Genomic DNA, 26,435 nt, shown 5'->3' with positions numbered 1-26,435 from the left:
CTTGTTTATAACAGCACTTGGTTTGGGGGAGAAGTAAAACAGCCTTGGTTATTAAGATAAATTCTCTTAGAAGTGTGAAAGACAGGATTAACACCTAACTGCTTAGGTCCTCTGTCTCAAAGGTCATGTGATGTATTCATCTTAACACTGTTAATGCCATAGATGTTAAGTAGTGTTGATTACCTCTCTTCTATGTAGTGTCAAAGCAAAAAGTGAGCTTCCTCTGAGTTTCCTATGTGCTTCCCTGCCCTATGGTATTGGGGTGGTGCTGACTAAGAGTGGTACTACACCTGCAGGTGCAGAGGCAAAGGGGAAGAAAACACTGCGGTTGGTTTTAGTATAAGCAAATGTTTTGCTGGTAAATAGGCTTTTTAAAGATAGACATTTATGCTTGCTTAAATATGTAGCCTGAATACTGAAAGCTAAAGCATTTTTAATAAAATTTGGCAACATAAGCATGTTTCTATTTGGCAGTCTTCTGACTTCAAAAGCTAAAGTTGCTGAGGCTGAAAATTCTGCCACTCCTAAAGAATATTTGAATTGTGCTTACTTGGGCCTTTAGGATCTCTTGCTTTTCCCTGTGGACCAGCTACCAAGCTGATTTTAGCAAGACAGCGCTTGTAACCAGCTCTGCACTATGAAATCTTGCTCACATGTCAGTATTAGCAACCAGATAGTTTCTGGTTCCTGGAATCTGAGTCTCTGCATATTACCCCATATGTCAGTTGTGGCAATATCAGTCACATTGTGCTTATAAAGTCTTTCTTAACGGGAAGGATAATGCCACTCAAGAACTTGCTCTTGACAACCTCCCTAGTAAATGCTATGAATGATTTGGGGTGTGCCTGTGGGCAGCCAACTGCTTGGTGGAACGAAAGGGAGGGCCATACATGCATCCTCTGCCAGGAAAGCATGTCCTCATCTCTTGTGTGATTCTGAAACAACTTTGTGCATACTCTAAAAATGATTCAAATAAAATAGGTACTGTCCAGTTTGGTTCTCGTGGGGTAAGCATAAGCAAGTATGTATTGGAGATGAGGTGCACAAAAAGTGTTAGGTCGTACATAAACTTCATTGTATTAGCATAGAAATTTGTTGGTTTATAAGTGAATTCAGCTTTGTGCCACTGAGGTGTGAATGTAAGTGTGGCACAGGCACAGGCCTCAAAGAGACATAAAATGCAGGGGTTGGAGCTCCTGCAGGACAGTCTGTTTGGGTTGACTTGTGGGACACTGGTGCAAAACATGGAACAGTAACTTCCAAGTTCCCAACCAGCAGTCTGGTGGCTTGGGTTCTTTTCATTGTTTTTTTTTTTCATTTATGTTTAGGATAAAACTTTATCTGTTACCCTTGTATTTCTTCTAGGAGCTTCAGCAAACTGTCTGTAATATAAAAGTTCCAGTGCACGTGGCTGTGCTTCTGAAAGGTCAGAAATGAAATGCTGCATTTCCTATTGTAAACAGTCCCGGGCGGCACTGCAGCTTACTGCTTGATGAGAAAACCAGTCTCAATTACACTGCTGTCAGATGGGAAGGAGTAGTAACCTCTGATCTTGAAATCTGCTGCTGGTGCTGTGGTAGTGAGAGAGAGACTGTGTGCAAGCACTGATTAGGCTGGAAGAAAAAGCATTGTACTCTGCTGGGATCTGTAATGGAAAATGCTCAGTATTACTTTGTTCAGAGTGGTTTGTCCAGCTGAAGCTTGATTTCAGTTAGACAAGTCCACACTGCAGGTTTCTTGAAGTCTGTAGGTTGAGTTTTTAAGCTTTTGTCCTTACAAAAACCTGGTGTTTTGGAAACAGTGGTATAATGTGAACCAGCAATGTCTACACCTATGAGACTAGCCTCTGTTTACATGCTTGGGTTTCTTGGTTCTTCATGAAATCTGTGTCAGGTATCTCTGCTGAGATAGGGTAGAATGTCTGTTTCAGGGGTGGAGTAACTTCTCAGGTTGCTTTGCTAAGTTTGTTTGACAATGACCATATCTAGTTTATTTCTTCCCCTCTGTCAGAATCAGATCTTTTGAACCCAGTACCCAAGCAGGTAAACAAAACAAAGATGCTGCTTGTCTGATAGGAAGATCTGGACACACTGTCCTAGCACAAAACTGCTTGCACAGCCTGCCTTACCTTGGCAAAGATATCCTTCCCTCCTTTTCACTCTCACAATTAAATGGATTAACCTGACACCTGAATTAGAGACAAGGCAAAAATTACTCTTAAGCTTTTCCTGTTTGGCTCTAAATCCCAAGCTAAGGTTATGACTAGTTCTCATTGATGGGTCTTGATTAAAAATATGATGCTGAAATGTCCATCTCTTGAAAAACTTTACTTCACCGAGGGGACATTTAAGCTTACAGAGCTTGTTGCTGGACTCAGGAGTGACTGGCACATAGGTGCTTTCTTGTCCTTTCTGGTCCCTGTGGGAGCCCCTGTGCTGGGCCTGCCTGAAGCTGCCAGATCTGAAAGTACTGATGACTTGTTGGAAAAAAACCACTTGTTGACCAGTACAAATTCCCCCTCTATCTGAGGTTTCACTGCTTAGCCACAGACTTCTAAGAAATGGTTTCAGGAGGTGGGAAGCACATTTTTATCTTAGAATACAGTGTGATGACTGATACAGATGTGCAGAAAGATCTGGGCTTGGCATGGCGGGTGCTCCTGACTGAGCTGCCAGCCGGAACTGCTGTGTGGTGCTGGCAGGTGTTGAGTCAGTCAGGTTTGGAATGTGTCTTGTGGGGCAAGAAAAACCTAAACAGCTTTATTAAAAGTGCATTTAGCAGGTGATCACTAGTGTAGTTTTTTAGTGTGATGATAACTTGCCACCTGCAAGCTGTTGGGATACCCTTTTCTAAAGCAGAAGGTGCCTAGTGTGTTTTCCTTTTAATCGATTGGGCATGTGTTGTGCAGCTTCAGGTATTGGCACTCCAGAATGAGTAACACACTTTGAAGGAGTTCATTATTTCCTAGGTAGGCAAAAGATTCTTTCATTCTCATTTAAAGTTTCCATGTCTTAAAGGTAGCTGCTTTGCTTAGTTTACTTAGTTGGGCAAGGATTTGGGGGAAAGGCTAGTAATAATTGTGCTTGCTAATGAAAATAGATGGCTAAATAACACTTAGAGCTGTCATTTCAGCATTCTTGGCACTTCTGCTTATGGCACTTTGAAAACTTACAGATTATGGTAATTGCTTGTCTGCAAAATGAGTCTAGACAGCCTAGTCTCAGGCCAAAAGGTTGGAGTTGAATAAATACATAATTTGGGCAAATAAAGCTATTGAAACTGTGCTTATCTTCTGACACAATAGTTCTCATTAGATATAAGTGCTATTTTATAGCCTTTTCCTAAATAATTAGCTTCTAATGATCAGTTAATAAATCTTTGAAAAATAAGGTCCTTCAGGCTTTGCTAATGAAGCTGAATGTTTTCATGTTGGATATTGTCCAAGTTGTGGTGATAGAAAGAAACTTACGGACAGGAACTAATGTATTGTTGTCTATGGCTACAATGATCTCACACCATAAATGAGATGTGTTACCAGCTCCAAAAGGATCATCTGAACATTTAATTACCTTTTAATTACCTGTGTTCTGTGTCTCTAACAGAACAAGTAGTATGCTGAAAACTTCTGAAAGCTTTTGCTTGGTTCAATCTGTCGCTTTGCACAGAGATAGAGATGGAAATCGCACATTAAAAAATATACCCATTAGAGTTCAGGGGAAAACTTTAGGTTGGGAAAACTTTATTGATCTACTGTTGGCTTTCCTGAAGTGTATGGACAGGCAACGAAGTTGGGGAGGGGTTTGGAGCACAAGCCCTATGAGGAGTGGCTGAGGCAGCTGGGGTTGCTTAGCCTGGAGAAGAGGAGGCCCAGGGGAGACCTTCTTGCTCTCTATAACTACCTGAAGGGAGGTTGTAGACAGGCGGATGTTGGTCTCTTCTCCCAGGCAGCCGGTACCAGAACAAGAGGACACAGTCTCAAGCTGCGCCAGGGGAGGCTTAGGCTGGATGTCAGGAAGAAGTTCTATACAAAGAGAGTGATTGCCCATTGGAATGGGCTGCCTGGGGAGGTGGTGGAGTCACCATCATTCGAGGTGTTCAGGAGGAGACTTGATGGGGTGCTTGGTGCCATGGTTTCGTTGTTTAGGTGGCTTGGATTGGTTGATGGGTTGGACTGGATGATCTTGAAAGTCTTTTCCAACCTGGTCTGGTGTATTCTATTCTATTTAAAGGTGGTTTGCAGTTGGCTGGTATTTGGATGGGGGATAAATTTTAGCTGGTAATTTGAATTGTCTGGTCTCTTGGTTGTGCTACAAGCAGCAGGAAGTCATAGTGGAAGGTAGTGGTGGAGATGAAAAAAACCCTCCTCTTCCAGCAGCAGGATGTTGCCAATGTAGTTCAATTGTGTTGTAAAATACTATCCTACATCTGTATATATTTATTTAGATATTTAATCCTAATAAATCACTAACAAACTGAGGCTCTGGGTGGAATACGCTGGTTAACCTGGCTCTTATCTCCATGGTAAACAAATGTTTTGGGAAGAAGAACGTGGAGAGCTTTCCTTCCTCAGGCTTTCTGCTTGGCTCTTTGTAACTGACTGTGGTCGAAGCCCACATTTACTTCTAAGCTCTTACAAATATACACAACCACCAATAGCACCTGGCATTGTAGAGAACTGAAATGTAGCTGAAGTCTCTTACTACCCAGTGCAGGTCTTTACTTCCTACTTTCAGAATAAGAAAGGTATTAAGAAATGTTTGACCTTACCTTCCTGTGGAGTACTAGGGCTTGAGTGTTTTCAGGTGCTTAAAATGTGGAGTAGGAGTTAATGTTAGTAAAATGCACTGTGGTTGCTGAAGTGAGGCTTTGTTTTACTGGCTTGCTTGGGCTGGAAAAGCTTCTTACTGCATTAACGTAATTGTATGGATTGAAATGTCCATAACCTAGGCTAGGCAGTCTGCAAAGTCCAATTAACAAGCCGTTTGTTTGCAACTGGAACCTATTTGACAAGTTCAGAATTGACCTGAATACCTGCACTTTCCTCAAGTTGTTTGGGTTTTTTTTGCCATGAAATTAACTTTCCCAATCTGCATTTTAGTTCCTCTGGGAGTTGTGAAGTGGCTTCTTTCTTAATAAACTGTAAATGCCCTCAGCACGGGTCCCTGGAGGCGTTCAAGTGGGGTTTGGATGTGGCACTTGGTGCCACGGTTTAGTAGTCATGAGGTCTTGAGTGACAGGTTGGGCTTGATGATCTTTGAGGTCTTTTCTAACCTTATTGAGTCTATGATTCTTAACAGCCTGATGTGTGTTAGATGTGCTGGCTGGTCTAGGTTAAGATCCTGAAGCAAAACTATTCTATTTGGTTGTCTTACTCTGTTGCTGTTTTAGATATATAAATCAAAAGCTTTTCCATTGCCCCATGTATCTTGAGATGTTCTAATCTTTTCATGTGTATGAGAAGTCTTTTTTTAATTTATTTTTTTTTCTCATAGCTGTCTTCCTTGTTATCTGGTTATATGCAGATCCTAAAATCAGATATGTACTTTTAAAAAGATATCATGGGCTTCATGAGATTAAAACCCGAGTTCATCCTCAAGAGCTTGTGTCAGCTCCTATCTTGAAAGCTATCAACCTGATAAAATTGTATGGCTGGAGAGACAGTATGTAGTGAATATTGTAAACATTCCTTGAATGGCAAGTGGCCAAGATCAGGGTGATTAAATACTTGGTAAGTTCATATATCCTGTGCATACAAAGATAAAATGAAATTAGAAGAAATCAGGACACATCTGTGCTTGCAGTTTAGAGTACATTTTACAGTCAGACATGTTTTGACTTGAGAAATTGTGTAGCTGCCTTCAAAGAATTTTGTAGGTGCTTACTGGCATTTAAAAGGCATTAATTTGGGGCATTACAAAGTCTTAACAGGCAGTGAAAGCATACATTCTCTGGTCATGAGTAATGAAAGCTGCATCACCAGGAAGCATTCAGTAGGCCAAAGTTTAATGCACATATTGCTCAAAACAGGTCTCCATGTGAGTGTACTTGGGTTTTGGGGTGGTTTGACTTTTGCCTCTGATTTATAACTTTCAAATGTAGAGCTCCTCATGCAGAGCTGATGTCCAGCATGGAGAGTTGTAAGCTAGCAACTGAAAGGAAACACAAGCACAGTGCAGATTCAGTTTGGGTTTAATAGGTGAAAGCTGGGTTTTTTGTGGTTTTTCTTGTTTGTTTGTTTGTGGGTTTTCTTGAAGGTATCTACTGTTTTTTTTCAGGAAGATTGTATTTAAAAATATCTTCACATATATTTCAAAATATATATTAAAAGCCCCCACTCCTGACAGGCTGGACAGATGGGCAGAATCCAACGGCATGAGGTTTAACACATCCAAGTGCCTGGTTCTGTACATTGGCCACAGCAGCCCCATGCAGTGCTACAGGCTGGGGTCAGAGTGGCTGGAGAGCGGCCAGGCAGAGAGGGGCCTGGTTGATAGTAGGCTGAACATGAGACAGCAGTGTGCCCAGGCAGCCAAGAGGGCCAATGGCTTCCTGGCCTGTATCAGGAAGAGTGTGGCCAGCAGGAGCAGGGAGGTCATTCTGCCCCTGTACACTGCACTGGTTAGGCCACACCTTGAGTCCTGTGTCCAGTTCTGGGCCCCTCAGTTTAAGAAAGATGTTGACTTGCAGGAATGTGTCCAGAGAAGGGCAACAAAGCTGGTGAGGGGTTTGTAGCACAAGCCCTGTGAGGAGAGCCTGAGGCAGCTGGGGTTGCTTAGCCTGGAGGGGAGGAGGCTCAGGGGAGACCTCATTGCTGTCTACAACTATCTGAAGGGAGGTTGTAGACAGTTGGGGGTTGGTCTCTTCTCCCAGGCAACCAGCACCAGAACAAGAAGACACAGTCTCAAGCTGCATCAGGGGAGGTTCAGACTGGATGTTAGGAAGAAATTCTTCATAGAGAGAGTGATTGGCCATTGCAATGGGCTGCCTGGGGAGGTGGTGGAGTCGCCATCATTGGAGGTGTTTAGGAGGAGACTTGATGGGGTGCTTGGTTGCATGGTTTAGTTGATTAGGTGGTGTTGGATGATAGGTTGGATGCGATGATCTTGAAGGTCTCTTCCAGTCTGGTTTATTCTATTCATCTGTGTTGATGCTATGTGCCTGTAACCAGTACCCACTCTGTCCATAACCCAAGTGTGTAGGCTGCATGAACACTTTGCAAGAGTTACCTGAACAGTGTGTTTAAGCTTGGCAGATGTGAGCAAAAGGGTGTGAGGGGCAAAAGTAGGGAGATTGTTTCCTTGCTGCTTCAGCCCAAGTGGGGTTGGAGACAGTAAGGCTCCATTATTGAAAGTATTAGGGCAAGGCCAAAACCTACCAGGCAGCTTTTTGGGAGTGTTGAAAGGTGTAAAGACGTGATGTATGTTCCCTTTCAGAGGACAAAAGTCAGTTTGATTTCAGTCTGCCATCTGCCCTAATCTTAGTCTGCTGTGTGATCTGCACAGTTAAGTTGATGCTCCGGAACCGTTAAGGCTCTTAAATCCCTAACGTGGATGGTTTCTGCTGAACCCTGGGTGAAATCTGTGGAATTTCCCGGTGTGTAGCTATCCAGAAGAACATCATTGGATAAGGATACAAAGTTCAAGTGTTCATTTAAGAACCAGGAAAATTAAAGTTGTATCCCCAGAATTCAGATGTGTGCATTAGCTTTCAGATTGAAGACACTTTGCCCCTATCCAGTTTCTCCTCTTGCTTCTTCGATCTTTATTCATAGTTCACAATACCTGCCATGGAAGAAGTTTAGTTTTGTTTTCAGGTGCTTTGGGTAGTGACAAAGAGCTGGGTTGTGTTTGAATGTGTGCAATCAATACAGCTGTTAATTGAACACAGGTGACTGTAGTCATGTTTTCATGTGCTTGTTCAGTGATCACTGTGGATGGAAGGCAGGGAGTAGAGAGGAGAATGTGGCTGTGTAATAGGACTAACTAACTGGTACTTTGTTTAGCATGTCCAGACTAAGCACCAGCTCTTGACAATGCTTGCATTGCTTAAAAATTTAAGGGAAAGATATAACCAAGTCAAATGTTGATTTTTATGTCTTATTCAGAATCTAAGATTTGTGTCTCTTCTGTCTTGGAATTAGCGTGTTGGGCATAATCTAGTGGATGCACTCTGAGGCTGCCTTGAGTTAGTAAGGACTTTGTATTCTCCATTATTATTCTTTAACAGAACCATTAAAATTTGATTAAGCATCTACTTAATCATAAGTACTAATATTATCTGTAACATGAGTACTTTAGGAACAACAAAAGAAGAACTTTTCAATTTGCCTGTAAGTTTCCAAATGATGTAGCTCGCATATGGCTCACAGCATCTTTCTTCCCCTATGACTTTTTTCCAGCTTAATCCTTTTCTCTCTTTGTGTCTCAGTTTTCACTGTTCATGAAATTATCAAGTGTTTCACATCACTGGATAATTGCAGTAATTGTAGTTACAAGTGCCATCTGTTTCCTTGGATAGCCATAACAACACTGGCAGGATACATCAGAGCAGTGGGAAGTGGGGTAAATGGAGAGAAGCATCATCTATTGCTTACCAGCCCTATCTTTTAACTTACATTTTTTGAAAGAAAGGAGAAAGTGCTTTTACTGTTTGTGTAGCCAAAAGAAAATAACACTTGGAGATTTGTATGAATATGGGATAATTGGAGGAGAGTACACCTGGCCTTCTGTAGCATGGGCCAGTGTTTTATTTGTTATCTCTGCAGCTTGGGTTTGTCAGCATAATGCTAGACCTTTGATCCCCCACTCTCCCTGCTGTTCAACACTGGAATACTTCCCTTCATTCTACAAAGTGTCTGTGGTGGGGGTTGGTTTATTCTCCCAGGCAACCAGCACCAGAACAGGAGGTTTAGGCTGGGTGTTAGGAAGAAGTTCTTCACAGAAAGAGTGACTGACCATTGGAATGGGCTGCCCAGGGAGGTGAGGGAGTCACCATCACTGAAGGTGTTTAAGAATAGAGTGGATCGGGCACTTGGTGCCATGGTTTAGTTGAATAGATAGTGTTGGATGATAGGTTGGGCTCGATGTTCTTGAAGGTCATTTCCAGCTTGGTTAATTCTATTCTATGCTGCCAGCAAAGCATGTTCAATGCTGACTCAAGCTCTTTGTTGGGATTGTATAATATGATGCTGGGTTGTAGCAGGTAGCTCCTGCAGTCCTTCTGGTATTGCTTTGTGCAGTGTCCAGCCCTTTGCAGGGGTGGCACTCCCTATTGTCAACAGCATCACTGGCTGGTGTTGGGGAGCAGGAGACTGAACACTTGCTATTGGGGTAGTGTACAGAATCACAGCATAACTAAGTTTGGAAAAGACCTCTAAGATCATCAAGGACAACCATCAACCCAACACTACCATGACCACTACATCCTGAAGTGCCACATCTATATGTTTTTTGAGCATCTGCAGAGATGATGACTCCATTACCTCCCTGGACAGCCTGTTCTGATGCCTGACCACCCTTTCAATAAATAAATTTTTCCTAATATACAATCTAAACCTCCCTTTATGCAACTTGAGGCCATTTCCTCCTGTCCTATTGTTAGTTACTCCATCCTCCTTACAGTTGTAAAGAGTAACGAGGTCTGCCCTCAGCCTCCTCTTCACCAGACTGGATGTGGCTCTGGGCAAACTGATCTAGTGGAAAGTGTCCCTGCCCATGGTAGGGGGGCTGGAACTAGGTGATCCTTGAGGACCCTTCCAACCTTGACAATTGTGTGATTCTGCGAACAATCCCAGCTCCCTCAGCTACTCCTCATAAGACATGTTGTCGAGACCCCTCAGCAGGCTTTTTCTGAACACAGTCCACCACCTCAATGTCTCTCTGTATGTTAAGTATTTAACAGGCTTGCCAAAGGCTATCTAATCAGCACTGTGGGTTTTTTCTTGTTTGGTTTGGGATTTTTTTGATTGGTTGGGTGTTTTTTTCTGTGGTCCAAGTGCATTGGGCTCTGCTAAATACTAAATTTGTGTATTTTACTGTGCCTGTTCTTTTATTCTGGAATGTAGTCTGGGTTTAAGTTTGCTTCCAGAAGTCAGTTCAGGTTTTTTTTCCCTGCATGTTTTCCTTGTTCCCTCATCAGCCAACTCAAATATTGCTAAAGAAATGACTTGAGAAGCCTCCTGTGTGGTGTGAAAGAAGGTTCTTCAGTTAACCTCTACAGATGTGGAGATGCCAGTGACTGCTCTGCTTGATCACCAGCTCTATGAGGTGTGTTAGTTCTGGACTGGTGCCAGTGCACTGCTTGAGTGAGGTGGCAGGTTACAGACACCCATCCTCTAGGAACATGTCTGTGGTGACATTGAACCTGTTGTGCCCCTCTAGGGATAGGGGTGGAAAGGTAGATTAAAACTCCTTGATTAACCTCCTCTGCGGCCTGGAGAAGGGCACAGTGTGATACTCTGTCACATTAGTATAGTCTTGGCTGCTGAGTCACTCTTCTTAGGTAGAAGAGGTGAAGGCAGAGGCTGTAAGGTTTCCATGAGCAGCAAAGCAGTGAAGGTTACCAACTGACTTATGCAGTCATTTAGGTCTAAGAAAGCATTTACAGTGTACCTGAAACAGAAAGCTGTCTAATTTATGGTCCTACCTAAGTGGCCAGGGCACTAGAGTTCTGGTCTCTAACTATGGCACTTATGTACTTTATGAAGAACAAATGCCAGAAATACTTCAAGAAAGCAACCTATTCAGCAGAGACTTTGGTCAGGCTTCTGTCTTTTTCTGGGTTAATTTGTTTGTGATCTGATCAATGTGGCATATGGTGGGACTGTAGATGGTACTGCTACTTGTTCTGTGGCCACGGTGAGGACATGTCGCTCTACGTCACAAAGTGGACTTCACGTCTGAGTGGGACAGGAACAGACAGATGTTCTTGAAGTGCAGAGGAAACAAGGAAAAACCTGGATAAGAGGTTACAGTGTTAGAAGTAGTCTTGAAATCATGTATTTCAGGTATCTGGGAATGTACTCAAGTCTAAAGCTGAAGCTTTGGTGTGTTTGGTTTAAGTTCTAACTTAATTATAGCTAGGAAGGGTTTTTTGGGCTTTTTTTGCCATGCTGAAATTGTAGATTCTATTTAAATCCAGAGCTGGTCTGTAACTTAAGCTGGAGGGTGGAAACCTTTTTTATTTCATTGCCTTCACTGGGTTGAAACCAAAAATGTAAACATGTGGAAAAAATTTAAATGAGCAACTCGTGGCTCTTTGAAACATCAAGTGTATATTTAGTAAATTCAAATGCAGATTATAGACACAGCAGGGATCAATACATATTTTGCCATGTACTACTCCCTTAAATTACTCATAGTGGTGTGCTTTCACTGTGCTGGGCTGCTTTTCATTGCATGGCCATCAGGTGTTGTGGAAAGAAAAGTAAGCACATTATGTAATCAGCCTCTGAACTGCAGGTCATAGCAGCTCCCTGTTGATAGTGTCTGACTTCTCTCTTGTCTTAAAACTTACCTGTTGGTGCAAAAGAAAGTAATAGGTAGTTTTTCAGCTTGTGAACTGCTGGTGACTTTACAAGGAGTAACTAAGAAAAGCTGCCTAAGAGCTGTGAAACTGCACTGGAGCTCTCCATCTTTGCATGTAAGATGTCTTTACTTAGTTGTGTTTATTAATTTATGGAGTGGGACTCCTGAGCTTGTAAACGAGTCCAGCTAATGGAGGAATTCCCTTATGTGTGTTACAGGCAGCATAACAAGGGGGGGAAGATGATGAACTGAAGGCAGGTTTTCACATGTTCTCCTTGCCAAAAGACTCAAGTGATTGGAACAATGATGTAGGGATTGCAATTGCCTTAAATGGAGAAAGACAGCTAAGAGCAGCACTCCGGGTAGTAGTGTCATCGTTCCCAAGCACTGCAAGGAGAAACTCCAACGAGGGCCAGGAAATGTTTGAAGTGCATTTTAGGATGTATGGGAAGGGATTTTGGTGGTGAAGTGCCCAGCTGCAGGTGGTGTGAGGATGGTTTTTGGTTGGTTTTTTTTTTTTTTTTGGGTGTGTTCAATTTGGTTGTTGGGTTTTTTTGCCTCTGTAAAAGAGCTTGTGTCGTTGGCAGGCTTTCCCATCCCTGGACTTGATTGCCTCAGCAGCCTTAGAAAGAGGAAACCTAGAAAACTTATTGCATAATATTTTGGGTAAATTGAATGGTTGATGAGACTGCTGGGCTCAGCTTCTCATTTCCTTCTAGGAGGTGGGTGGAAAGAGCCTTGATTTCACTAGTGATTAAGGGAGTGGTGTAACAGAAGAGTATGTTCAATTACTATCTTCATAGAGGAAATGTAGTTTCTTCTAATGATTTCCTGCAGGCAATGGCCAACTGCAATGGAGCCAGCTGAATGAGACTTAGCTCCTCTGACTTGTCATAGAGACTCAGCTGCTTCTGGAGGGGCAGATCTGTCAGCCTGGTCTGTAACAGGTCAAGAGTGGCCCAGTGTGTTTTGTAGCAGCTGGCATCTCAGGCACCCCCTGCAGCTTTCAGTGGGTTTTGTAGTTGGGCAGGTCAGCTGCTTTGAGGCGTTAGGACTTGCACAAACAGTTTTCATAAGTGTGGCCTGTAGTGTTCAAACACTGTGGTGTGTGTCTGCTCCTGTAGTTTGTCTGGACATGGTGTCAGTTTAAAACCAGTCTGTTGGCAGTGGTTTGCATCTGCTGGAATTGCATTCTTCATAGTCTTTAGGCAGTTCTGCCACAAACTCCTTGACCTCTACAAAGCTATTAAGCTGGTGTTTGGTCCTGGGCTTGCTGGGCGTGCAGACACCTTCCCACTGTTGCAGGACAGCATTTAAAAGTCAGGGTACAGCTTTGTGGTGTGTTCTGGTGTGTGCTCTGCCATCCTTTAGCTCTTTAAACAGGCTGCATGGCATCAGTAAGGTCCATTTCTGCTCATCTGGAGAAACACTGTGTCTGCCTCATAATTTTTGTAAATAACCCTTAAGTGAATAAGGTCTGCAAGCTGTGGCTGACGTGCTGCCTGTGGCAAATAGTCCTAGTGCAATTTGGGAAGACTTTTTCAAAACCAGCAGCTATTTCAGGGCCCTTAGTTTTGTCCAGTGCTTGGAGGTAAACCACAATGCTAATTGCCTTGCAAACCTCTCCTGCAGAGGCTGTGACAGCACATTTGGCAACACATCTTCATGGGAGGCAAGACGTTGCTCTGAAGAGGCCTGTTAAATGGGGGAGCTCTGGCATCTGCTTGTTCTGAGTTGGAGATGTGGCTGATTTTGGATCAGGGCGCCTTGGATTTTGTTCCCTTTTTGAGGGAGGAACTGTTCCATGTCTCTGTACATAGGCTAGCATTCTCTCTTTGTGTGTATTTTCCCTTTTTTTAAAAAACCAAACAACAACAACAAAACAAAGAGGGTGGAGGGAATCACAGAAATGCCCTGGAGACTACAGAGCATGCTGCAGTTCTTGGCCCTTGGACAGATAGTAGGGAAAACATAAAGAATCCTCTGAGATTATTATGGTTTTCTGACCTTTCTCAGTAAAAAATGCTGCCTTTACTTATAAACTTGTGCTTTAGATGGTCTACTCATGAATTGATTCCAAATTCTCCCTTTTATTTAAAGCTTGGTATATTTTACCAGTTTAGAGATGTAAGGAGTCAGAGAGTGACTTTGAATTTAGAGAAATGGAAGTTGAAGCTGGATAGACAAAGAGAGTAACTTGGGAGTGTGTGCTTTGATTTCCAAATCAGCACCCCAAATTACTAGATACACTGATGGCAACACTGTTTTAGACACCCTTTTTAATTATATTCAGTACCACTTTTTCCTTATGAAACATAGGACTTAAATTCCATTCCTTGTGAATCATCCCTTCTGAAGTCAGATTCTTCAAGTGATTTTAAGTACACACTTGTATGTTCACATAAACGAATTTCCTGAGACCTAATTTATATTTTATGAGTAAATTAATTCCTAAAAGGTTTGTTCATAAGCTCCTGGATAGAATAGAATAGAATTAACCAGGTTGGAAAAGACCTTTGAGATCAAGTCCAACGTATCACCCAACACTGTCTAATCAACTAAACCGTGACACCAAGCGCCCCATCAAGTCTCTTCCTAAACACCTCCAGGGATGGTGACTCCACCACCTCCCTGGGCAGCCCATTCCAATGGCCAATCACTCTTTCTATGAAGAACTTCTTCCTAACATCCAGCCTAAACCTCCCCTGGTGCAGCTTGAGACTGTGTTCTCTTGTTCTGGTGCTGGCTGCCTGGGAGAAGAGACCAGCCCCCACCTGGCTACAACCTCCCTTCAGGTAGTTGTAGAGAGGAAGAAGGTCTCCCCTGAGTCTCCTCTTCTCCAGGCTAAGCAGCCCCAGCTGCCTCAGCCTCTCCTCATAGGGCTGTGCTCCAAACCCCTCACCAGCTTTGTTGCCCTTCTCTGGACATGTTCTAGCGAGTCAACATCTTCCCTACACTGAGGGGCACAGAACTGGACACGGGACTCAAGGTGTGGCCTAACCAGCGCTGAGTACAGAGGCAGAATGACCTCCCTGCTCCTGCTGGTCACACTGTTCCTGATACAGGCCAGGATGCCATTTGCCTTCTTGGCCATCTGGGCACACTGCTGTCTCATGTTCAGCCTGCTATCAACCAGTACCCCCAGGTCCCTTTCTGCCTGGCTGCTCTTCAGTCACACTGTCCCCAGCCTGTAGCACTGCATGGGGTTAGCACTCCCTGAGTCATAGATAGAGGCAAAAGGAAAGGCAAGAACAGTTTTGAAGGCTGTGGTTTTTTTTTTCCCTCTTTAAATCTTCAGAGGAAGCAAGGTAAAGAAACAAATTGTAGTCAGAACAACAACTTCTGGGGGCTTGTTCTGCTGTTTGCAAATAGACACTTCTCACATTTGTTTGTCAGCTCCATTTAAGAGCCTGTGCCTGCTGGTTTGTTGTTTGTTCGTGTGTGTGTGTTTGTTTTGGAGGGGACTAGTGTTTGAGTTTTTGTTCTTGGAGGATTTGGAGGGGAGAGATTGCTTAGCATGGATGAAGGTTCTAAATAAAGGAGAAACCATTTCTTTTCCAAAAATGAGCAACTTCACTTACATGAAACACTATGAGAAATGAGTGAATTACAGCATCTCATGTGTCACAGCCATCTCAGGTGGGACAGGTTGCTGGGATTTGATCCACCTCAGGGGCTTGTGGTTGTTTTAATGGTGTTGCTGCTTGCAGGTAGCTGGCTGGTTACACAGTGGTGCTGTTGGTACAGAGCGACTGAGACGACTGCGTAGGTGTATCCTGGGAGGATGAGTTACTGATGTCTACTTGAAATGCAAAAGAGACAGGCAGAGCTCTGCTTTAGGGGTCAGCAGTTTTTCAGTATGGTGCCAGATCTAAATGAGTAGATCAACAGCAGCCTGTACCTGCTCTTCCTGTAGCCAACCACACGATGGGCAGGTTGTGGTATATGAGCATAGCTTATGTATAGTTTACCCAGCTGGTAAAGTGTGTTACAACTGGTGGTGTGTTCCTCCCAGTAAGGCAACTGCAGGTCAGTTGATGAGTTCTCCAGAGGAACCCATGCTGTTAAAGCAGAAACCTGGTGTGGCCATGTCTAAATTGTGGGAGTTAGCTGAGAGCAGTCAGGACGAAGCACTGCCAGCAGCCAGCATTCATGGGCATCTCAACACTGGAACTGGACAAGAACACGTGCAGGGACTAGATGACCTTTAAATACCTCTTCCAACCTAAAGCATTCTATGGTTCTGTGATAACCATATTAATATAACTGTGTCTGCAAGAACAGGGTTAAATACTCTGCACTGACAATGGTGTGTCTGAAGAAGACTAGTGGGCTAGTGCTGCAATCTCGGTTCTTTTTTGTTGTCATTAGCATTCTTTTGCTGCCATGACATCTGTTAACTTGACTTCAGTAAGTTTAGAGGAACAGAGTGGTGTCTTGGTATCTTTGAATTTGTGTGATGGCAGAGATTCTTCACTAAGAACTGATTATAACACAAGTAAGGAGATGCACTCTGCTTCTGGTGATACCTTCTTAATACAAGAACAATACCTTTTTTTCTCTATTCCCCTCCCCTCCTCTTTTCCCCCCCCCTTCCTAGGAGCTAAAATGCAATTTAAAAGCATTCCTATTTCCTTGCTGGCTTGCAAGACTGAGTCATACACAGATGGTACTCCTTCAGTGACTGGCATTCACCTGGGCGCGCACGTGCCCGCTGTGCCTGACTTCTGAACAGCCAGGGTAGACACCCCCCCAGTGCCTGTTGCACTAAGTACAGGAAAGGAGGAATTTGATCAGAGCTCAGATTTGTTCTGCCAGTGTGCTTTAGTTTGGGGTGAAAGTAAGTTTGCTGTGACTGCATGCAAGCTGAAAATTCATCCTTTGAAGTCTAGTCTTGTCATCTTTGGGTAGTATTGGTACCTCAGTATGCAATACCAGATCACTCAGTCTTTAGAAAGATGTAGCAGAACATGCTTTGCTCTGCATTTTGGATGAGAAATACCAGACTAGCAGTGTCTGGTGAAGCACTTGTGCTTAGGTAGTGGGTAACACTGCCATTTCATGGATTACTGTGCTTTCAGGAGTTCCCTTTTCTGAGGGTGTGTGTGCTTAAAGTCATTAAAACTGGGAGAGAAATCTTGGGAACATGGGTGATCTGCTGAACTTCATTCAGCTTACAAAATAAGCATCTCTAGTGCTGCATGGAGCTGTTGCTAGAAATTGTTACAAAACTGCTGGGAAATTCCTGACACTTCCTAGAAATCACTGGCTCTGAGAGCAGGAGAGGAAATCTTGGAAACTTTTTAAGAATTCCAAGAAACTTCTAAAGCCCATCAGAGGCTCAGAGAAATGTAGCAATTGCTAGAGACATTAAAAGCTGCTAAAAATTAGAAGTTTCTAGGATTTCCTGCTGGGACATCCTAGGACTGACCAGAAAATGGTAGAAATTCTGTAGGAATCAGGAAATTCAGTGACTCTGCTAGCAATTTCTACAATTTATGAGCATTTACTAGAGTAGGTAAACACTTGCCTGTTACCTTTTTGGATAAAGTGGTAAATGGCTGCACACAGGTAAACCCTGCTTACCTTCCCTAAGCTGTGTTCAGTTTTAGCATCTTACCCAGTGAGTATCTTGTCTTACACATAGCCTTGTCTTTGTTTCCTGCAGTCCTATTTCGTTACGGATTATGATCCAACGATCGAAGACTCCTACACCAAGCAGTGCGTGATAGACGAGCGAGCGGCGCGCTTGGACAGTAAGTAGCCTGCCTAGAGCGTGGTGCCAGCAGCCTGGACCTGGTGCTGCTCCCTGTGACAGAGAATCGCAGAATTGTTAGGGTTGGAAGGGACCTCAAGGATCATCCAGTTCCAACCCCTGTGCCATGGGCAGGGACACCTCACACTAGATCAGGTTGCTCAGAGCCACATCCAGCCTGGCCTTAAAAACCTCCAGGGATGAGGCTTCCACCACCTCCCTGGGCAACCTGTTCCAGTGTCTCACCACCCTCATGGGGAAGAACTTCTTTGTAATATCCAATCTAAATCTACCCACTTCTGGTTTTCTTCCATTCCCTCTAGTCCTATCATTACCTGACATCCTAAAAAGTCCCTCCCCAGCTTTCTTGTAGCCCCCTTCAGATACTGGAAGGCCACAATAAGGTCTCCTAGGAGCCTTCTATTCTGCAGTCTGAATAGCCTGTCCTCACAGGAGAGTTGCTCCAGCCCTCTGATCATCCTTGTGGCCCTTCTCTGGACACATTCCAGCACATCCAGATCCTTCTTGTAATAGGGGCTCCAGAACTGGACACAGTGTTCCAGGTGGGATCTCACCAGAGTGGAGTAGAGGGTGATAATCACTTCCCAGGACCTGCTGGCTATGCTCTGGATGCAAACCAGAAAGCCAATCGCATCCTGGGCTGCAAGTGCACACTGGTGGCTTGTGTTGAGCTTCTCATCCACCAGCAGCCATGCATAAAATGGTAGCCAGGATTTGAAGTGCTTATTCCTTGTATTAGTGTGTCTCTTTAAATTGGACATTTTGGGGAAGAATTATTCCTGAAGACTTAGTGCCTATGAAGCTAGGAGATTTTATATAACTCCTGACAGTTACCTAGGTGACATGGTGGAATGAAAAACACATGGCTTGGCTGTTGTGTACTGCCTCTCCCATATGCAATATAAATGCTTTGCTTTAAAAGTTTCAGTTCTTCCTTGTCAGTGGTTTTTTTGAAGGACAAACCAGCAACCCTCCCATCCCCCGGCTTCTCTTAAGTGTTTTCCAGCTGTTTCAGCTGGTTGTGAATTAACAAAAGTCCATCAAACTTCGTTTGGTAGGTCTTGGATTGTTCAGTCAGTTCAAGAACTTGTTGGGAATCTTAGCAAAAATCCAACAGTATCTCCTAACACTGATTTCTGCTTCAATATGATCTATAGTAGAAGCCCTCACAATATCCTGTTAGGAAGGGTTTTCTTTCTCAGACTACAAGAATATAAACTGTATTAATCAATGTTTTGCTTGTGTTCAGTTCTGGATACAGCAGGACAAGAAGAATTTGGAGCCATGCGTGAGCAGTACATGAGGACAGGGGAGGGTTTTCTGCTCGTTTTCTCAGTGACTGATAGAGGAAGGTAAGCCTGATGTCAAGTGATTAAAACAAGTAAGTTGTGATTAATCTTGCTGCTTATCCTTTATCAAAATAACCTTAAACGTTCCACTGAGCTTGTCTGATCTTTTATTACTAAAGAGGAGTGCTCAGGGATCTGTCCTTCCATTTGTTCCAGGTTGCAGTGGAAGAGCAATAAAAAGATCCCTTCCAAAATGAATAAATTATTTAACTCCTGCCCCCCATTACAAATTCAGTCTGTCCTCTAATAAGTCACATTCGATCTCACAGCTCTTTTCATAATGAGAATGGTAATAACTCTTGCTCCATGAAATACTTCAGTTTCCATTGGATGTGTATCTTACACTTCAGCTCTTAAATGTTCTTCAAGGAGTAAAATATTCCAGCTTTGATAGCTTCCCCCCACATTCCTAGAAGTAGCTGAGAAGATTGCCAGATGAAATTCTGAACACAAGAGTCTCTAGACTGTAGTTTGAATATTCTAGTCAGAGTTGTCAGTACTTACAGAATGGACTGTGGTTGCTTGATTCTCTGCAGCACCTTGACATCCAGGTCCCCTGAGGTTGAGGCACAGTGTTTTCCTTACCCTGCATCCCATCTAAGCCCAGGGCGTAGTGCACTGCTAACTTGAGAATTATTTTGGTTTGAGTGTTGAATGGTTCTCTGACTGGTCATGCAGTGACAGTGGGCTCTGGTGGAGTGCTGGCAGCTGTCTGTGCGTTTGTGGCATGGCCAGGCAAGTTCAAATAGGTGACTCACCATTTTTGAACTTCTGCAGAACCCAAGAATCTGTGACTTAACACACTGATGCTCTCCTTTTATTCCGTTACAGTTTTGAAGAGATCTATAAGTTTCAGCGACAGATTCTTAGAGTGAAAGATCGTGATGAGTTCCCTATGATTCTAGTTGGTAATAAAGCAGATCTGGACCACCAAAGACAGGTAACTAATTTGCTATTAGCTACTGCTCCCTTTCTTCTGGAAATTGGAGTTTTCCCCCCTCAAAATAGTGGGAACAAGTGAGGAAAAAAAATCCTATTGTACTAATTCCAGCGCAAGAAACACAACTGCACTCAGTTTTGTACATGATCAATCTTAGAAGCATGATGGTATTCCACATAGAGCACATCTTCTGCCTGACTCAGTGGGATTATGTTGAGACCAAATCTATTCATGTACAGAGTTGAGAGCTTTCTGTCATGACTTGATTACTCAGGCATGAACGTGTCTAATTCCTCCGTTCTGTTACTCACCATAGTGCGCTGTGCCAAGCAGAGTGCATTCCAGCACGAGCTCTAATGGTCCTGAGGCTTCAGTGCTGTTGCTTTTACCCTTCACTGCAGTTATGTATAAATGAGTAGCCACGCACTGTTATCTATTTGGCCACTCATCTTCTGCATAACTGACTTAGAGATTTAAAAGTTGGGAGTGCAGCAACACAATTAGTGTTGCATTCGTGTTGAAACTGAATTTCAATCTCACTTCTAGTTGTAAAAGTTTGGTTTGGAATGATTTAAAGAACCAGTTTTCAGTTTGTTTTCCTGTTTTACTCTTGATATTTAATGAAGGAGTCTGATTTGTGCTGAAATGAAAATGAACTTATTACAACAGCAGAAAAGAAACAGGCATCAAAGTTCTATTCTTCAGAAACTTACTTCAGAAGTTTAGTATTTTCCCTGGAGCCAGCAAGATGTTTCTTAGAGCTTGCTAGCAAACATGTAATTGATTTAAAATAATTACAGCAGAAGTAAAATAAAGAGTTTGACATGGAAAACACAGATGTAAACAGTAAGAGATTCTCTGATTTGTGTCTGAGGACATGATTTAGTTTCTGTCCACAAGTGCTTACGTGGGCTTTGTTCTTTGCTTAATAAGATCTTTTTCTCTGTCAAAAAAAGAAGGGGCTTAAACAAGGACAAATCAGGCTTAAAATGATTTTAGTGGGTTAGTATGTTGTTGTTCAGTGAGTTTTGTGATTATTACATACAATCTTGAGTGCAATAAAGTTCCTGCTGAGTCTACTGCCTTGATTGTCACAGCCTCTTAACCCTAGAACCTGTGTAGAAAGATCATGACAAAATTAAAACCTATGCTGAAGCATACTGTGTTGAAAAGTTTTCACAGAAGTAGCTTATCAGCTCATCAGAAGCTTCACTGTGCTCACACATGACCAGAACCATCAGCGTGGCCAGGAGACAGTGGAACTCTTTGCCTCCTCAGTCATCCTCGTGCCCCCATCAAAATTTCCAAACTGAACCTTGCAGATCTTGGAACATAGCATACTTTATCTTATGCACAAATGCTGGTGTGTAAACCATGTAGGTGAAACTAAGCCATTCTGCAAACTAATTGCTCAAGGACAAAGATCCGGCTGCTTTGGGAGGGAAATAACATCAGCATCATTAGCCTCAGTTCTCAGAGAATCCGTGCCAATGTAATTGATAATCCTGTAGATCCTCTTCTAGAAACAGGAACTTTCTCTCTCCTCCACCCTCCTAATGTTATTACACTGCAGCTGTTTCTCTTTTCAAGGAAGCAAGAGGTGCTGTCACCTGTTCTTCTGCTAGTGCCTTTGTACTGATGATTGCTGGCTGCTTTTTCAGCTGGTGATGGTCTGATACAGGCTCAAGGCAGCTGTTTGCATGTTGCTTAGCTTTGCAGTTTTGCTGCTTACATCTGAACACAAATAAAAGTGTATCTCCCCCAAAGCTCCTTTTGCTTTTTATGACTCTTTAAATTGCCTTAATTGCTTGGATGAGCATAACTCTAGGTGCTATCACTCAATAAATTTGCATGCAAACTGGTGGATTATTGACTTCCTTCCTAAGATGGGATTTAGGCAGCTGTAGTTGAAAAAGCATTTCTGGATTTGCTGAAACAGTTAATTTGTGTTCTTAACTCTTCCCTACTCTTCCCCCTGCACATGGTGTGTTTCAGTTAGCCTTAAGTCAGTCTGAAGGAATGGTTTGGGGTTGCTGAGCTGTCATATTTGATCCCCAGAAGGGAGAGGCTCCCCTCCCTCTTGACTTCACCTTCCTGCTCTTTCCTTTGCTGGCTCTAGCTCTCATTTGAAGCACTTGGTGAGTTGAATCATCTCTCTAGACAGGGGAAAAAAAACAGATGAGCTAGAATGGCTTTCTGGGACCTCTGTGAGTTAAATCAGCTTGCAGAAAGATTTGAGTGCCAGCGCTGAAAGCATGGGAAGGGGTGGGACTGTGGCTTGAAGCAGAGCAGGGAGGAGTTGGGGTGGGGGGCAGAAAGTGAGACCTCGCCTTTTGGCAGCAGCAAGCAGTCAGATGTTATCAGATGGATGTTAAACTGCAGATAGAGTCTTTGCTCCATTGGTGGGTTTGTTTCTGCTCCATCATGGGACCTCTCAATGCAGATACCCAGTCAGGGAGCTGGATCAGCTTGCCAGTCTGGCTGAAAACTACTCCTGCCACCCTGTGTCTCAAGTATGGAAAAACTTCAGCCTGACAAGCAAGGTCATCCTGCTCTGGCTACAGGTTTGTTGCATAGGCAGCTGCAGTGGGAGGTCTGGGGGCAAGGTGAGAGAACTCCCTCATCTTGGTTAGAAGTGCTGGTGTGAGTGGAAAGTGTGAGGTGGCCCGAGGCTATGAAAATGCTGGTGTGTCAGGCCTCACTTTGGTTATACCAAGAATGGTGGTCACCCAAGGCTAGAGAGTCACACTGCAGTCCTTTTACTCTCTGGCAGATCCACAAGAAGTTGTCTTACTCCCTAACTGGTTCAATCACACATTCAGCTTCAAAATTTAAGTAGTATTTTTAGACATTCACAAAGCTGGGTGTGAGTCTTTAGAGCAAAACTACTTGTGGTAGGCATCTGCCATGCCCTTCTGAAAGACAGAAGGCAAAGCACTGCCTTAATGGAGAGTGCCTTTGCTACTTCTGAGAGTGTAAAACTAAAAGTAATTTACTCTGTTTTGATCAGCAGGTGGTACTTTATAGAGTTAGCACAGCAATCTTCCTGGAGCACAAAAGAGCTGAACATATACAAACGTTTTGGGTATCTCAAGAGTCTGACCACAGCTTTATGCAAGTAACTGTGGTCTAGTTGAGCACACTACAGAGCACTCTTATTGTGGTACTATAAGTTTGGCAGTAGATGATGCACAACAGATAGTCTTTGTGTGGTGGTAGGTTGTTTCTGGTGATGTACACTAACTGTTACATAGAGCAGAAGGGCACAGCATGATCTTGGTGAAACATTGGGGCATACCAGTGGTGTAGTCTAAAACAGTGGTGTCTGTAATAGACTGTAGCTGGACTTGCAGGTGTCTTTGGAAGAAGAGAGGCAAAAGAGGAAGTTTGAAATGGTGATTTGCTGTGGTACTAGCTGTAAAGATAAATGGAGTTGAGCAGACTTGTAATTTTGTCTCCTTTTGGTATGGGAGGCAAAGTCCTCAGTATCCGCAGGTTAGGTTGACAAAGGGAAATGAGTTACTAGAGGACAATCTTTAATCATTACAATATTCTTGGGTGATATTAAATGAAGTTACCAGCATTTCTGGCTTCCTCAGGCAGTCACAGATTGTGAAGTCAGAACTGAAGCACCACTTCTCATTGTTCTTTCCCTCGGACAGATGTTCTGTAACATTCTTTCTCTTAACTGGGTTAATTCCCTACACCACCACCACAGGGTGTTTCTATGGTAAGACAGCTCAGTAGAGCACCAGATGTTTTAGTAATAACCACTACTGATGGAGGAGCAGACTTACCAAAGCAGGCTGTGTCAGACTTTCTGTAGATAACTGCTAGCTTAAACTAGGTCAAGTCTGATCATTCCCCTCATGGCAGGGTTTCAAGGAGAATCCAAGTTGCAACAGGAAAGTGCTTGGGTTTCATGAAGTGCTAGTGTTTGCTTTTGCATCATGACTGAAGTAATACAATGACCTAGTGCTAAGATCATCTGTGCTGCTAGATACCTTGAAGGCAAGGTTTTAAAGGGAGGCCCATGTAGCTTCAGGTTATGTATAGACAGTTGACGAGCAAAGCTGATGATCCTAGGCATGCAGCCTTGTGCTTTGTCCTTGATCAGCTACCAAAGGAGCAGTTAAACTTGCAGACTCACTTCTTTACTAATAGCTTGGCCTGAGGTGGCTCATTCCAGGCTGTGGATGGGTACAGGGACCCTGGGGGGTGGCCTACCCAAATTCATTAACATTTTATTTTGCCCTTTCTCTTAGCTGTTGTAACCTTGTTTGAAAGTGTGACATTAACGTCTTGAGGTGGTAGAATTAATGGGCATGTACAGTGATGCCTCTGCTCTGGCAGATGGACTTTTCCTTCAGGTCTTTTTCTAATGGCTTGCCTGCTTCCAAGCTCTAGAAGTGGCTAGCAATCAGGCATCTGGTGCAGCTTTTGAACACAGTGAGTCAGGCTGTTTGACTGTGTGTCAGTGCTTCAGAACCACAGTTTGTGTGTGCTGCAGTGATGTTTTGTGAGAAGCAGATGAAATCGAGTTAGTGGATAGTGAAGTAGCCCTACAGGAAAGCACTGTGGTAGCCCACTGTAAGCATGAACAGGCAGCACCCTGTGAGGCAGAAAATCAGGCTGAGAGATGCACTCTTTGGAAGTGATGGAGATTTCAGCAGTAAGGGGCAGTGCTTCTGTGCAGGGAGCTCTGTGGGGTGACCACAAGCAGGTAGAATTTCTCTCAAACTTGAGGAAACACTTCCCTGTTAAACTGCTGACAGGACTACAACATGACCCTTAGTCTGGTCTAGGTGTCCAGGCAAAAATACCAGTGCAGTGCTGGCTTAGGCAGCCTTGTAGAGTTGCTTCAGGTAGAGGAAAGAATAGAAACTTGAGAAAGCAATAAATTTCTGATAGTTCTTAGATACAACAGCGAAGAGGGAGGGCTGTGTGAGAGATGTTCACAGCATTCTCGTGCTGATACTCCAACGGAAACTTTCACTATAAGACTATTAGCTTGGGGAGTTGGGGAATAAGCTTTTCCATGTTTGACTTGCTCAATTCTTCTACAGTGCTGTTTAATTTGAGAAACTTCTACCAAATGTCTAAACAGTGTGACTGAATGATAGACAAAACAAACAGTAAGAAACCCTCTAACAAAGGACAAGCATCCTAAGCGGTTCCCATTTGTATTCAGGCTTAAGCTTACCAAACCCAGGAGCAGAACCAACACACTCCTGTGTGCACACACAGTTACTACCAGAAAAATCTGTGCTTCTCTTTATTTCTGTGAAAATGCAGTGGTCTTGGAAGGAAAAGGATTTAGTTTTGATTTTGCTGGTAATTTTTAATGAGCTGTCTCATGACACTTAACTGAAAAGCCTGTCATAACACAGGCTTGTAGTACTCAAGAAGGAAGAATAAGATACAAATTCATATTTTTGTTTTCAAGTATTTCTGTGTTCATATTCACCACATTTCCTTCACCTTCAAAAATTAAACTGATACATGCTGGGCTCTAGTTCACAGTTTGGGCACTGCAGATGCTTCTAACTGATTTTGTTCACTGAGGTCACTAAAATTGACTACTAAACTTGACAAAATGCTTGTAAGATTGACAGATTATTTTGTAATTAAGCAATTAAAGTTGCTGTAATGAATATTATAAGGACTTCAGTGTTGCTTCTGATATTTTAAAGGCAGAATGTTGTGGGAGTGTTGCATGACTTCATGATGGTATTAGTTTGACTTGTACTTCTAAGGTGCTCTAGATGCAGCAATGAAGACTGGACTAATCACGTATGTGAACCCACTGACTGGGTTCAGTTTCTCCTCAGGGCTGTACATTCCTTCCCAATCAGTTATTTTTCTTAGACTTCCTGAGCCTACAGTAGACTGTGGAAGGTGGATATAAAGTAAAGGGGGTGAGTGTTACAACAACTGCCCTATTTGTACCTTAGCTCACTTTTGTCTGGTGAGTGAGGTGGAGAGACAGAACAGGTTTTGGAAGCTCTTGATACAAACTAAGGGGATTCTGCAATGTCATCCATGTGCCAGAAAAAACAACCACAAGTGTTTCTTAAAGTGCAGTCTTAACAACCTTCGGAGTAAGGATATTTCAACATCTGGGGATAGAGAGGATTTGTTCTACCTAGGGGAGCAAAAATCTTGAGTATCCCTCAGTTTTCAGACAAGTGGAGGACTGAAGGCTCCCAGTCATTCTTCTTGGTGTCCTGCAGTTAAAAATGCAGCTCCAGTAGTTGATTTAGGGTTGAGTTGGGTTTGAGGGTATATTTTGGCTTCAGCTGAGAGTAGTAGCACTGAAATGAATTCTGCGAGTTTGAGATCAGTCAATAGATCATGAGTTACTCCTGCAAATGGTACAAGGTGCTAGGGGCAACTTGTAGACCTCAGTGAGAGTTTAGTGGGAGCAGCCCTCAATTCAGCAGTAAATGTATGAATGTAGTAGCAGTGGGTGTGCAAAGGATAGAGGAGTCATTGAGGTGCTGGAAGGCTCTCAAGCCATGCATGTAGCTGTTAGGAAAGTGTTCTGCAAACTAAAAGGTACTTCTGTATCCTGCACTGTGGTGAGTGCTGCCAGTAGTGCTGTTCTGTTCCCACCTATTTCTGTTTCTGTGTAGCTTCTTCATCCAAGTGAATACCTGAGTGCCTTTTAAAAACTAAATTAAAAAGAAACCCTTATTTTTTTGCTGCCATCATATCACTCCTGTGCATTCTGGTTTAACATTTTTCTGTGAAAGCAGTGTAATCTTTGACATTTCTTCCACTAGCCATTGTCTTGGCAAGATCTGTTGTACTTCCTTTTATCTCTGAAACCTGCCCTTTCCTCC

At 43.2% G+C, this 26,435-nt stretch overlaps 1 protein-coding gene across 1 annotated transcript in view; it reads left to right on the top strand.

Moving 5' to 3' along the window:
- RRAS2 (RAS related 2) overlaps positions 1 to 26,435 on the top strand; it is a 47,312-nt gene that overhangs the window by 17,111 nt on the left and 3,766 nt on the right. The window contains exons 2-4 of the mRNA XM_054171775.1: positions 17,194 to 17,281; positions 18,551 to 18,653; positions 19,482 to 19,590. Coding sequence (XP_054027750.1) covers positions 17,194 to 17,281; positions 18,551 to 18,653; positions 19,482 to 19,590 — 300 coding nt within the window. The remainder of the gene's footprint in view (positions 1 to 17,193; positions 17,282 to 18,550; positions 18,654 to 19,481; positions 19,591 to 26,435) is intronic.

The sequence above is a fragment of the Dryobates pubescens genome, chromosome 22 (assembly GCF_014839835.1).
Source record: "Dryobates pubescens isolate bDryPub1 chromosome 22, bDryPub1.pri, whole genome shotgun sequence".
Taxonomy (NCBI): domain Eukaryota; kingdom Metazoa; phylum Chordata; class Aves; order Piciformes; family Picidae; genus Dryobates; species Dryobates pubescens.
The sequence above is the reverse complement of the archived record's forward strand: the minus strand, read 5'-3'. Positions and strand labels throughout refer to the sequence as shown.